Raw genomic sequence first — 14461 nt, forward strand, 5'->3', positions numbered from 1 at the left:
TAAAAATTACAGTAAAGTGCCCCCCCCTTTACTACCGAGTTCAAGTGCACAGCTAGAAGGTAGAAAGTTTATACAGTTCAGACACATCAAATAAAATCAGAGAATTCACATTGAGGTATCCAGCACCACTTACAGAAGCTTGACCAATGATGCCCTAGATTTTTTAAGTGATGTTATAAACACTCTTGAATGTCACTGATAAGCCACAAACTAAGGTGTCTTTATGATTTTTTTTTTTATTAATAAATACCTTAACAGCACCAATGATACTTGACAATAATCCTGCGACACCGTGCACAGCAGCTGCCTGGGGACTGCGAGTGGACATGTCTGTACTTCCATGTACGGTTGAGCTTTTTGTCCTAACCAAAGTGATCTCTTCCATACTTAACAGCTTTCATAAAATTCATCAAATCGATACAAAATAAAAGGAAAATGCTCATTTTAATCTCATGCTCTCTTCTGGTTTTAAGGTGACTCAGCAAGTGTATAGGAGTGCTACAATTTAACACCAGATCACTGTGGTTTCTTGTAAAGGGTCTTTTTGCTTATATGTGTGCACACGTGTTGAAAACAAGACTTTTGGCCACCTTAAAATTTCCATGTATCTGAAAGTATATTAGCCTTAACATTTTGACAACAAAAACTGGAAAAAAGTGTACTCCTATACATCAGAGTTCTGTACATTAATAAGCGTTTATACAAATATAATCCACCAAATATTGGCTTCTACATACAATTCTGAAATATGGTGATTCATTTGTATTACCTAACCTTCAATAATGCTAGTACTAATGTGAACATTTCAGGTTGCTTTAACAGCCACAGAGCATGTTTGTTTTACAAGATGGGTACAGATTTCTCTCGCTGTATATGCAGTTTACTTAAGAATAAATTAAGTGGTAAAGTGAAGCTTGAACAACATAGTCTGTGGTGTAGTAACATCAGCAACTGCAAGCTCCTGGCCATCCACAAGCCCCAGTTCTGAAACAGAAAGAAAAGTTTAAGTACAGCAAACCCATGTGGTTTGTCTTTTTCAATTTTTTTTTTAAGTTATGAATGCCACTCCCACAAATCATAAATAAAATAAAATAAAGCTGCAAACAGCTCACTAGCTAAGCTAAAATGCATCTAATTCATCCAGGAAACTAACACACCTTGTCAAGAAATGTATAAAACACTATTGAAGTATGTTTAAATTACATCAGTAATTTAATCAGCTTGCTTTTTTGCAATGTTTTTTCTCTCCACATCTGCCCACACTTCCCATTTAAGCAATTGAAGAAAGGTATATTGCAAGTAAAAGGACAATGAAGCACATTCTACTGCACAGTGCAAAATGAAGCTAAACATGCCATACAGGGGGATGAAAATGATTGACTTTCTGTTCAATCCTGAAAATCTAGTATTTTGAAAATCTACACGTACACGTAACAACTGCACGATACCTTTTAGTGTCTTGGAAAGATTTGGCCTTGTTCGTTCTTCGATTGAAGCTACTGTCTGCAAAAGAAAAAAAAAGAAAAAAAAAAGCTCGAACATTTCATTTCAAATTAAAGCAAGTAAAGTTAAATAAACTAAGATTACTAAAGACAATTATGTATGTTCGGATTACCTGTAAATAAAGTGTTTTATTTCCCCCATACATAGTTGCTGTGATTGCAGGAGATTTCATTTGCCTATATATAAAACATTAAAAAAAGAACAAAAAAAACCCAGACAATCAGGTTAAAATACAGTTAGAAATTACCTTTTTGAAACACTAAACTACCAAAAGCTATCAAGTAAGTCAGAATAGCTACACACTTACAATGAAGCATTATTTGTCAAGTAATCCAAGATCTCCTGCAATTTAGCTGATGGGGAAATCTCTATGTTTTGGGGAAGTTGGCTGCAGGCTGGACAGTTCTCCTACAACAAAGCAGCATAAGAATGCAAGTTATGTTTAATACAGTTTTAAAAATGCTGCTAATAAGGTCTCAAAACTATTTGCTTTTTTTTTTTAACTTCTAGCTCTAGAAATATTAACACTGTTGCAAATATTAATGACAAAATCCAATTCCTTGTGAAGTCTGCCACTGTTCGACTGGCTCCCAGCAGCAGCGAAGTATTTATTAACTAGAAATTTCATCTGGCCTAAAATTTAACACTACAAACTTTCAAATCAATTGTTGTCATAACCTCTTTCTGAGAAGATTTGCTTACAAGTCTTCTTAAGATTGCGTATCTTATTTTGTAAACCACATTTCCTGAATTACAGGGACAATCTTCAGGATTCACTTTCAAAAAAGGCAAGTGCCGTTTTCCTCTGCAAGTAGCATAGCAGAAACAGTTGAGATACCAATGTTGCACCAGCAGACACCACAGAAACAGCTGTCTGAAGAACCTCCCGGTATCAGAAGCTACTTTTCCAAATATTAAGAAACTTTGGCTAAACAGGCAAAAAATAAAAACGCCGCTACACATACTATGCAATATTTTTTGGTAAACTGATGCGTAGAAGAAAAGGTTTCATTACCAGGACATCAAATAAAACATCTGTTGATCTGGAAGTAAATAGTCCAGCTACTCTACATGGACAGACCACCACTGTCATGACTATTAGACCCCAAAAGCACATAAGTTTAGGGGGGAAAAAAAAAAAAAAAATTCCTACATGCTGAAAACAATACTCTGGAGAAGTAGCAGACCAGCAACATTGTAGTTTCTGTTTTTAAAACTTGAAAATTACTATTCAGTGCTAGGGGCCAAGAGAGTCAATACTGGGTTTCAGAAATACACACAAACTGCGTAAGGTTCAATACAGGTTGAGGGAACAACCCTGCAGCCTTTAAGGACACTAACCTTTCTTTCAGCTTCAAATGTGTATGTGTACAATCCATCTGCATCATTAAACACCAAGTAGTTGTTAAGAGGAATGTATGCACTATAATGACAAATATGTTACTGTTATTACATGTCATCACACTATATATCATGTATGTTATTAAGAAAGAAGTTAAATACCTCGTAGCTATTTTAAAAACTTCAGTGGCGCAAACAGCTGGAATGAGAAAAAACAATTTCTTTACTTTCTAGCTCTATCTCAGAACATGCAGACATTAGTGCACAAAGTTGTACCAAACCAGTGCCAAAAAAAATTTTTAAAAAATCAAGTATAACAATTTGTAAAGAGAAAAATAAATATCTGAAGGCCGCTGGTAGTTCTATGCGTTAACACCACAGATTCGGCACTAATCTGAGACTGTGTTAAACTGATATACCATGTTTTCTGACTATTTTTTCCCCCAGTCTCAAATGCTTTTGCTCACTCTCACATTCATATATGAGCTTAAAATTGGTACAGTCACATGCAGTTTCTCTATGGAAAACAGAAACGAGACTCTAAGAATAAATTGGACCCATTTAAAAATTACTATTACCCTCCTTGAGTTCTCTGTTCCAAACTGTTGCATTACAAAACTCTAAAGTCTATCAGGCAGAAGTGAAATGAGTTATTTTAGCGTACCTGCAATTACTGCATTTGTAGAAGCTACTGCTGGAATAATTCGTTTAACCACCCCTGTAAAAACAAAACATACAGATTTATCTTTTCCAATAAACTATACTGACAGATGACTTTCAGCCAGAATAATTATGGAAGTGTGTACCCAAAGGTACTTTAAACTTTCCAGGGATTTCTTTAACAACAAGGTACAATGGCATGCTGCTCAAGTACTTTGGTATTTTTTTACTTTAGGAATCAATCAAGCATATTGAGAAAAATTATCACACAGAGAACAAATTCTAAAAACAAGTATTCCATATTTAGTGTAGAAAACTACTTTAAAACTCAGTACTATTCCCGTTTAACTGAAGAAATGCAGACAGGAAACATATTTGGTTTTAGTATTCCTTCTGCAAGAACAGGCTTGCCAAACTGTATTAACATCTTCAGCCAACTCTTCTTACTGAGCCCGTGCAGTCAAACAGCAGAGTACACACACGAGATTTCCTACGCACACAAGTTTGCACATTGGGAACGAGGACGTTCACTCTTTCTGTGTGGCATTTCAAGCCCAGCATTTCAAATGCATTGTCAGTACTACAAGTCAACAAATAGATAGAAATTACAACAAATTCTGGAGATTTTGTATCATAGTCTCCACTACTTTTCTATTTGGTTAGCGTATAAATCACTGATTAAATGAGCGGCAGCATTCTGCACTTGCACGTGAACAGAGGCGTAGACAGCAGTAAAGAACAGATGCTGCAGTCTTAACTAGCCCAAACTGGCATAAAGTGCTACTGTTGCTAAAAGAGACAATCACGTTCTTTTGTTCCTACTCTCTGACCCAGCAAAAGTGGTCACAGTGTAACATAAGCTGTGGAGCTGCTCCAGGTTAAAAATAAAATGGCAAAAAGAATGTTCACTTTTGTCCCAGATAAGTTCCTCTAATTCATCACGAACCCTTAAACATTTGAGTAATCATAAAAATATTTGTGCTGGCACAGGAAACAAGCTGCTTGTTTCTGTTCTAAGATGTTAAGGGAGGAAAAAAAAAACTATTTCTTTCTCAGCAAAGCTGCCAGTTTAGTCATAGCAAATACAAAGAATGCCAATCCAGCCTAATTGCAAATGCCACAAATTTAGTGAAATGCCATACCCTTACCTTGGGTGAGTCTGTATGTAACACCTTTAATATTAAATTGTGATGCTCTCTCTAAAGACTTCTGGTAAATCCATTGTATATGTTCAGGGTCATCTCCATCCAGTGCAACACCTTCTACAGGAAAGATAAGAATTTACATAAAAGTTACAGTTACAGAAGTTCTTCAGAAATACAGTGTTCTTTTTGTCTAAAAAAAACCTCTTTGCTTTAACTTGGGTTAAAATGAATACCCCATTAACCTATTAAAACCTGACACTAAATAATCAAAATATCATTTCTACAAATATCCTAAGTTCTAACACTCTATATACAAACTATCTTAACTTCACAGATTTATAGAGCTGTTACAGGTTACATTTTGAGCCAGGAAAGACACTGTGCAGTATTAGAGAGAGAAGCACATGAACAAATACGGAACCAGAGAGCAAGTCTGAGAAGAGAAAACCCATCACCAGTTCAGAGGAGGCTTACAATCAATACGTCAACGATCCACATATAGTCAAAAGGTAGGATTGTTTTATTAAAAGTAGCTGTGTATACCTAACTCAAAACAAATTAGTTAAAAGGAGAAAAGTCAGTTTAGCACCAGTGCAATATACTAATTACCTCCAAAAGGCTGCTCCTTTGGCCACTGCAATATCCTGACATACTCAATACAATGCTCTGGTAGTCGGGGCATAGACGCAATAGTACACATGGGAAAATTGACCTGGTGTGGGCAGGGGGAGAAAACCAGAAGAAAGGGAGCAATACATTATGTATAGTACTAGGAAAAGAAAGAAGCAAATCAGATGAACACAAAAAGAAGGAGATATCACTGGCTGCAATTACCTGCGGTGGATAAAGCTCAAGCGTGCATTCAACGCATGCTGTCATACCAGGAATGATCACACGAACATTTCCTTTAAAACCTTCTGTCCCTCCATCTATTAAAGGTATGATGGAACTTGGATCCAGTACACCATCTTCATAATGTAAAAATGACATCTAACGAATAAAGGTGGGGGAAGTTGTTGGTTTTTGTTAGGTTTTAGTTTTTGAGTTTTTTTAACAAGCTGTAGGAAGAAAACAAATCCTAAAAATGTTATTCTTAACAGCATGCCGCAAGCTTGAATGCTTAATATACACTTTATTTTAAGAATACACAGTGTATAAAACACTGCTTATTAGTCAGTGCACTGGACTTCATCTACCAGCTTCACTCTCCACCTCCCCCCCTACCCCCCCTGATAAATGCTATTATTTCATTATAGCATACCAGAACAAATGGTTGGTTTGAAGGATTTGAGGTTTTGATTCTTGGTTTGTTGGTTTTGTTTTTGTTTTCTTTCTAATACTGGTAAATACTCAAGATTGTTATTTTATAAACAAATTCACAATGATGAAACTACCTAGTTCAATTACCAGCTTTCTACTGCTTCGTATCAGCGGGGCTCCAAAAGATGACATTTACAAGTTGCAGCATGGTAAGTATTGTTTGGCTAATGGGAAAAAAAAAAGTTCATAATGGGACCATCCAGAGGTGCTGTGGAACTTCCCTTCTTACGATTTTCAAAAGCTGACTGCACAAGGCCACAGTGTAATCTAACTTTGAAATTACCCCTGCAGGGCACTGCACAAATGTTGGCTAACACTCCTCAAGAAAAAGGCAGGTAAAAGAGCATGCATTTTATCCTGTTCACAGAAAGAAAAAAGAAAACAGAAATAGATACAGAAAGCTGTGAGTTTCAAATAGCTCTCATTTCAGTCTAATGACATATTCCACCAAATCCGTTCAATTTCAGTTATCTATACTCAAACAACCAGGCTTTAAAAAGATTGAAGACTTTACCAGCATGCCATTTATCCATCTTCTTGCAATTATAGAGTCCAGCCCACAAACAATAATATGAAACTCTAGGGGGGAAAAAAAAGGTTATTTAAAGTCTATACTAATGCATACTTCTTAAGACAAGCAAAGTATTCTGGCTGTAAGAGTCCAGAGGAACTGACTGCAGTTTAACCACCTCCCTCTCCCAGGTCACCTGTATGACAGATGCATTTAAGTTTGTCTATTTGTTACTTCTACTTCCAGTATACTGTAGAATATTAAAATAATTAGCAATCTAACTACCAGGAAAAGCAGCAAGCAGCAACTGCAATGTTCCTGTAAACCACCAGTGGGTGTTTGGCAGGCAAACAAATACCACTTACGTCGATAGAAGCTTTCATCCATGTCTTGAATCTTTTTAAAATATCTGAATGTAAGCCGAGTAAAGGAACGTATTTGTAAAGTAGTTAAGTTTACTGATTTCTATTTGCTAACCTAAAGCCAAAACATTATCTAAATTAATACCATGATTCTATATGACACTTTAAAAAAAACCTAAGTGAATGAAAGATTAAAAATTCCCATAGCTGAAGCTGTAGCATCTGACAAAACAAGAGACATAACGTAATAGTCACAGGCAGGAGGAAGATCAGCTGGCATACCATTTACGAAGCTCACAACACGTACTCTCACAAAGTCCTATATCTGTAAGCGCTGCTTTATGTTTATAAACTAGCGTCTCCTACCAGTACGTGCTCAAAACTCTCTGGTGAATAAACCTGCAGTTCTGATATCTTAGTGCAAACTAGAATATTGAAAGACTCAGTGGAAACATAGTTTCTTAAAGCTTAGCCTCTTCCCCATGCATATTTCCACTACGCTAATGTCACTGAGAAAGAATTCTCAATCACCAGCTGAATCAATATGTTCTTTATTGTATGAGAAAGAGAGGATGGCAGTGAAATACTTTAGATAGTTTTACCACCTACAGAGTTTTCTAGGTTTTTTGAAGCCTTTGGGACTACTACTTCTCTGTAAAAGGATACGCTACGACAGCACAGTTGGGAACGCGGCTGTTCAGGAATTCTGCTGCAACCTCTGCTTTTGGTCGCCCAACATCTTTCGGTCTGGGAAAAAAACCAAGCAATTTCAAATGCATGTTTTTAGTACATTCAATCTTTCCAGACTCTATGCATTGCAATGCTCAATTAATTGTAACTGTAGGACAATTTATTGATATGGATAATATTAGGGCATCCCTTTAAAGTATGAGATATGAGAGCCCCAGAGTTACCTAAATATGTCCAAGTAACTACAGTTATTAGTACCAAAAGAAAAATTCAACAATTTTTCATTTTGCTTGGAAGAAAACGGTACCAGAAAAATGGATATCTCAATCTGTGTGCATTATTCTTCGGTGTCACCTTTTCCATTAGTCATTAGCTCTACGGAACGTATGTTCATTTTCTTCACACTCAAACTATCACACCACAGATCTCAAAACAAGAAGGAATCACACGCGGCATTTAGTTAATTATGGGTCCTGTTGTGATATCAAAGCTCAGTAACCTTTAATGACAGCTCATTCAACCAAAATAATTATCATATTGACATATTTTGTTTAGATACATTTAAAAAAACAAAAGTTGAATTCTGAAAAGACCACTTACCGAAATAGAAACTGTCGGTTGAGATTAGAAACATCTATAGTATCCATGTCAATAACATGGATCTGTCTAAAGCCAGACAGCGCCTGTGAAAAGAGACAGTCAGCATCATTTAACAGGAAATGAAATGCTTACGGTGCTCCAGAATTAATTCCATATGCCAAAAAAGCAACCTTTGGAGGAACAAACATACTTGTTCTTCATTCCCTGTGCAGACAGGTATACGGCTTTTCTTTGTTATAAGAACATTCTTTGCAAATGCTGCTATTTAGACAGATGGAATAAGTAACATTTCCACAAAGACAATGTTCTACCAAATGTAACACTGATTTAGCCAGCAGAAGGCTAATCTGTAAGGGGAACTTGCGGTATTCCCTAACAACTGCAGTAAATCAAAAGCACCCATTCAGGAAAAAATGCACAATTTGAAGAAATACCATAAGCAGTTCCTTGCTTGGCAGGAAAAAAAAACCCAAAATTTAATTATTTTAAAAATTTAGGTTTTTTGATCATTCAGCATTTTCACAGGTGGCATAAATGAGTCTGACATATCTACGCTCAAATCACAGTTCAAAATAAGTCATCATTCGTCACTGCATTCAATGCTGGAACAGAATGCAAACACAAGTCACCTTGCCATCTAAAAACCTGCTGAACCTCTGAGAGAAGTTCTGCCTGACATCTGTTTGCATGCAGACCGTCACTAGACTTGGCAAATAATTTTAAAGTAAAATTTTATTAAAACTGTATTGTGGGTATGATCTGATAAAGTAATAACATGTTACGCACAAAGAAACAACGTGAAAGGGAAATAAATGTTGTAAAACACCGGGTTTAGAGAAAGGAAATGTGATGTTCCAAAGTGACTTGAAAAAAAAAAAAGAAAATTAGTCCCATCCCCTACGTATTTTTTTCCATTAAGACTCAATCTTGTTATATGTAAAGACTTTCAAACTTTTCATTTTACATTTTCTGAATAAACAGAGCCATCCCGTGCATAGTAAGTACTGAAAATGCTGCATTGGGAAACTGATTAAACAAATGAACAACAGGACTAAAGTTTTTCAGAACTTAATTCAGAATTAATTTCTTTAATTCATGTAAAAATGATAAAAATGGTAATATGGTAAAAAAAATTTCTTTAATTTCTGTAAAAAAGCAGCAAGAATTTCTGTACGTCATATTAGATACCCTTGGTGCTGAACAATAATTTTATTTCATCGATAAATATTCAGCTTTTGTTCAATATCATCAAACCAGGCTGGGACAGCCTGCTAAAGAGAAGAGTGAGCCTGGGACATCACAAACACACAGATTGGAGTTTTTATTGGATTTATATTAATTGTCCCAAAGACATAAATACATATGAGCAGAATCTAGATTTACATATGAGCTTATCTTTCTGAAAATGACAAAAAAATAAATCATGATAACTTAAAACCTTTTCGAAAAGGTGGGAACTGAGTGCACAGAGTAGATTTATGAAGCAAGTCCCTTATCCCATACAAATTCTCCCTATCAAGGGGCTATCAACAGATTGAATTTGTTATGTTCCAGAAAACCCATAAAACAGTAACAGAGGTTAAATGCACCAGCACTAAATTCCCAAAGAAAGAAAACTGCCTTGGAGCTGTCATAGTTTTTTCAATTAAAATCCTACATACAATCAAAAATGCCAGATTACCAAAGCAGAAAAGATAATTTTAAGAAGCAAAGGGTGAAAACTGAGTAATTACCAGGTTTTTCAGGAGTTCGCATCCTAGTCCTCCTGCTCCAATAACTAGTACTTTACATGTGCTTAACAAAAACTCAAGAGCCTGCAGAAAATATAAAATAAAAAATTAATACAATAAATAGGAAAAAGTACAATCTGTCCTTTGCTTCGTAACCCTTATAAATATGTTACTGTAAGCTGTCGGTGACTCACAAATTTCACATAAAACAACTTAATTTTTTATTTTTGTTGCTCTAAGTTTGTGCTTGCAGGAGTAATTACATACAGGACTTTAATCAGTTGTTGAGTTCATGCAGTTCCTATATCCCAGCTTATAGAAAAGCAAGACCTTTGTTGATACCAGTATTCTCTTTATATTACTTTTGATCATGAAAAAAGCAAGGTCCACCTTTACTATTATTCAATTTAAGGAAACAGTATTTTCTTCCTCCAAATATTTTACTGATATATAATACAAAATAAATCTAAACAGACAGAAAACATTGCTGGCCAAGCAGAACTGAAATTTTTAACTAGATAACTGCTTTCTGTGAACTCTTCTACTACACCCCAGCTTCAAACTAGTAAATAATGGAATAGTGCATTTAAAAGGTAACAATAAAATACATTCAACTGTAAGCTCTGGAACAAAATGTACCCAAAAAAGAAAGCAGAAGAAATAATTAAAACAGTCTAAATTTTGCTTTTTCCCAATAAACATCTTTCCCAATTCTCTAAATACTCATATTAACCTTAATTCCTTCTTTAAGTACAAGAAATTCCTTACGGTATCTAATCACTTCAAAATGGAGAGACAAATGCTGCTACTTTTCATGTGGAACTCAAAGGCAGAGCATAATTCAAGTGTGCTATATATTCATATATATGATGACAGCAAGCCTGTAGTTGACACTGTACAATTTGGAAACACAAGCTTATAAAAAGAATATCATATGTCCTTCTAGAATCATAATGTTCAATCGATTAAAATATAAGCTTTCCATGCACTTTTAGTATTCATACACTGCTGGTGGTCAATTAATGCAACTGTTTCCATTAGTTTGCAACACACGCTACAAAATTTTTTATTTAAAGTAAGTGTTTCTCACTTGAGTGCCCGGCTCGAAATCAGGATGTGTGAATGGTCCAGATCGCTCGAGGAACTTCTTTACATGGTTCCAGCGACCTTCCCAGTCTCCAGAGTCCCCACACTCACCATCAACAGCCATTCTGCACAGAACACAGTAAATTCAGCTGCAAAATCACAGAGAAAAAGCCACACCTCTAAAATATTTTTTCTTTATATATTTTAAAAAACCCTAAATTATTCATACAAATGCATCTGCATATTCTTTATGCACGTAAGTTATGTGTGTGAACATTTGCATGAGTGGGTTTTATTTGTAGAACTAGAAAGCAATAATACAAATACGCGCAGAAGGGAAAAAACTCAGGCATTTCAAGAAATCCCACTGATTGAGCTGTTACTAGTAAAAGTTGACCTGAAGTGAAAAAAAGGGGATAGCCTTTTTGCTTTTATTTTCCTTGTATTTAAAGAGGATACAGAAAAAGAGGTTGTCCTTTTAGATCTTGAGGGCGATGTTTTCTTCAGAATCAAGTCTTGAATCCTTTTTTTGAGGACTTTTAAAGTTCATAAATCATCCTTAGAATTGTCAGTATGTAATCGCAATTTCGAGGCACCGAATAAACAGCAGCAGTATGTGCCATTTTGTCTCCTCTGAATCTTCACAGCAGTTTATTTAAGCAAGTATAAAAAAAAAATACAAATCTTGAATGCTCTTCAGTCTCAATTAGTACCATGTAATTTAGAAGACCCTCATTTTCAGGCATCTCCTGAGCCTGTGAGCCATAGCAATCTGACTCGAAAAAAATGAATGTTTGCAGTTATCCTCTTTTAAATCTTCAATACAGAATTCTACATCAAATACTCCACTATCCTCTTTCTGCTTCTGCAGGTCACTTTTAGTAGTACACAACTATAAATTTAAATAACTATTAAGAGACTTACTGGAATAGTTCAAAATCAGCTCTCATAAGTAATTCTCTAATGTAAGACCATCACCTACAGAGAAGGAGCCCTTCCTTAATAAGGCACACTTTCCTTTTCAGACAGGAGCTCCTCTCAATACACATGAACAATTTCTACATTAATAGAAAACTCAGCTCGTTATAAAAAGAGCTTTGCCAATCCTGAGTCTGAGAGGTTGCGCCATCGCTGATAAGGAGCGTTAACTGCTTCCTCCTATGAAGCCACATGAAGAACACTTCTATCAATAACTTGGGTCAATAACTGTAGACTTTATTATTACTTCCTGCTGATTCATCTCAAAATAAAAGGAAAATGTAGTGAAAACACCTAGCCAACAAATGCCTTTATCCTCACAGAATTCAGAAGATGGACACCACAGTATGTCCATAGCAACTTTAACTTACAAGCAACTAATTTTGGCAAAGATCTTCAGTAACAGGGCAAAACTTCACTACAGTGCAGGAATAAATACACCATACTTGGACAATATTTTGACTGCAGACTGAACTCATTCTTGGTTAACTGTTGACTTTAGGTAAGTTACTCACTGTATTAGCAGTTAAATAAGATCTACAAAATTTACTTGAATTCATAAGGGTCTTTTGATCTCTGACTTACACTTTTGTGCCTCCTTCAGTTTTCACAATGACGTGAAAACACATATTTCACATAATGGGAAATAGTGTGAATAAATACAGCACTCCCTCCGCTGAATCGTGGGCTCGGCTGTTGTATACCAGTTTTCAGGATGTGCGTTAAGCACTGACTTAAGCAAATAAAATGGGTCAATGTACATCACAGTAATGGTTTCTATGGATTATGTCATAATTTTTAACTCTTCTGAAAACAAGTGCAGAAGCTATGCTTGGTGACATTAAGAACAACTTTTTATCCGTTTATACAGTCCACATAAACAGCCATTAAGCAGCAGTACTCCTTTTCTGTTTCAATGTCTATGTTCCTTTATAAGTAATAAAACTGTAAGATCTAGGTTCACTTTTGCGATTATACTACAGTTTGGTTTTTACAGTCTTGGATGTTGTGGAGATCTGAAAAATGTCAATAACTCAACCTGAAAGTTTATGTTTAACTTCAGAGACAGTTTTTTTAAGTGTTTATTTTTCTGTTGTTACAGCATTACCAGGTATCTGTATTATGAGAGTTTAGCAAAATTTTTATTTATTTTACCGAATTACTTTAATTTCAAATCTTGTTTAAAATATCAGAGCACCACAATCCTTAACGTTGCTTTAGGCCCAGACTTTTCCCTGTTACCTTCACATCTCCAAAGCTCCATGCTTTTGAGGGACTTGGCATGCACCCCTCCCCATCCAACATGCCCAAGGATTTTTGTGACCCTCACCCCAACACACACATGCACTGCCTGTGAGTCCACCGCTCTGGCAGGCAGGTCTGCTTTGTGATCTTTGGGAAGAGGGACACAAGCAGACGAAAGGGAACAGTTAGGGGATGGAAGCAGATGAAGTTAAAGATTTCTGAGCATTAGTTTTCAAGGTCGTTGAGACAGATGCATAGAATTTAGGGTTTTAATAAGCAGCGGCAACCATTCTGTAGCTTGCATTTTTTAATTTCAGCCAAAATTTAGTCACCTGCTTCTAGCCTAGAGACCCTCCCCAGGTCCCTGACCGGCAATGCAGCTTTTTCCACTCCAGTCACAAAGCTCTCCAGCACACCAGCCTTTACTCATGCCAAGCTCCGAGCCCGCAACTCCCATCCCCACTCCGGGTGAGCCCCTTGGTCCTCTCCCCAGGAGATTCCTCGTCCCCAGTCCTTGCTGTTCAAGTGCCCTTTTCGCGTCTCCCCTTCCTCACGCTGACCCACCTAACACCTTTCCTCCGGCTCCTTCCTCCCGTCCCACCCCCGCTCCTCTCCGCCCGCCGGGCCCCGAGCCGCTCACACACGGTCGGCCCCTGCCAGCGCCTCTCCAGCGGGCCCCGCAGCCCTGAGCTAACCCGCAGCCTCCTCCTCCCAGCCCACACCTCTCCTGCGGGGCTGCGGCTCGCCCTGACCTACCAGCCGCCCTTCAGCAAGCGCTGCCTGTCCCTGCCCGGGCCCTGTCCCTGCGGGGAGCCCGCTCGCCCGCAGCCCCGCACTAACCCATCCGCCAGCAGCTCCTCTAGCCTCCTTCTTTTCTTCTCCCTAAAAGAGAGAGAATAAAAGAAGGGTCAGTATCGCGCTACAAAGACCGGGGAGGAGGGAGAGGGGACCCCGGGGCCCACCCGTCCCCGGGAAGCGGGGGAAGGGGCGGCCGAGCACAGACATACAGGGTACTTACGGTTCCTCACCATCCGCCATAGCTCCCTCTGCTTCCCACAATGCCCCGCAACGCCTCGGTGGGCGGTGCTTTGCCAGAGCGCCGCCACACTTGCAGGCCTATAGAGTTGGGGACGGGATAGCGCGCCCGCCAGGCACCCCGCCAATCTCCATGGCAACAAGGCGGGGACCCCCTGTGTCCCCCCGCCCCGGACCACCTCCGATTCCTCTCCCCCGAGACCTGAAGCAGAGACCGGGGAGCCGCAGCCGCCTCCCTGCCCGGGCAGGAGCCTC

The 14461-nt window shown here is 37.8% G+C and overlaps 1 protein-coding gene across 3 annotated transcripts; it reads right to left on the minus strand.

Annotated features, from left to right (window-relative positions):
* Positions 1–199: 199 nt before the first annotated feature.
* UBA3 (ubiquitin like modifier activating enzyme 3) lies at positions 200–14231 on the minus strand. 3 transcript variants are annotated; one of them, XM_086755562.1, is made up of 18 exons: positions 14190–14231; positions 14012–14053; positions 10953–11073; positions 9866–9946; positions 8133–8215; positions 7509–7589; positions 6846–6889; positions 6484–6548; positions 5484–5639; positions 5259–5361; positions 4653–4766; positions 3509–3562; positions 3007–3043; positions 2845–2926; positions 1811–1911; positions 1616–1679; positions 1449–1503; positions 200–984 (listed from the first exon to the last, which is right to left on the minus strand). In XM_086755562.1, the coding sequence occupies exons 1-18, from the start codon at positions 14207–14209 to the stop codon at positions 896–898; spliced, it is 1392 nt and encodes a 463-aa protein (XP_086611688.1). In that variant the 5' UTR covers positions 14210–14231; the 3' UTR covers positions 200–895. The 3 variants fall into 3 exon arrangements, with proteins under 3 accessions (XP_086611688.1, XP_086611686.1, XP_086611685.1); XM_086755560.1 differs by having other exon boundaries at positions 14179–14196; XM_086755559.1 differs by lacking the exon at positions 14012–14053 and having other exon boundaries at positions 14190–14218.
* Between the last annotated feature and the right edge of the window lie 230 nt (positions 14232–14461).

This window comes from Chlamydotis macqueenii, chromosome 10 (genome assembly GCF_036417535.1).
Source record: "Chlamydotis macqueenii isolate bChlMac1 chromosome 10, bChlMac1.mat, whole genome shotgun sequence".
Lineage (NCBI taxonomy): Eukaryota > Metazoa > Chordata > Aves > Otidiformes > Otididae > Chlamydotis > Chlamydotis macqueenii.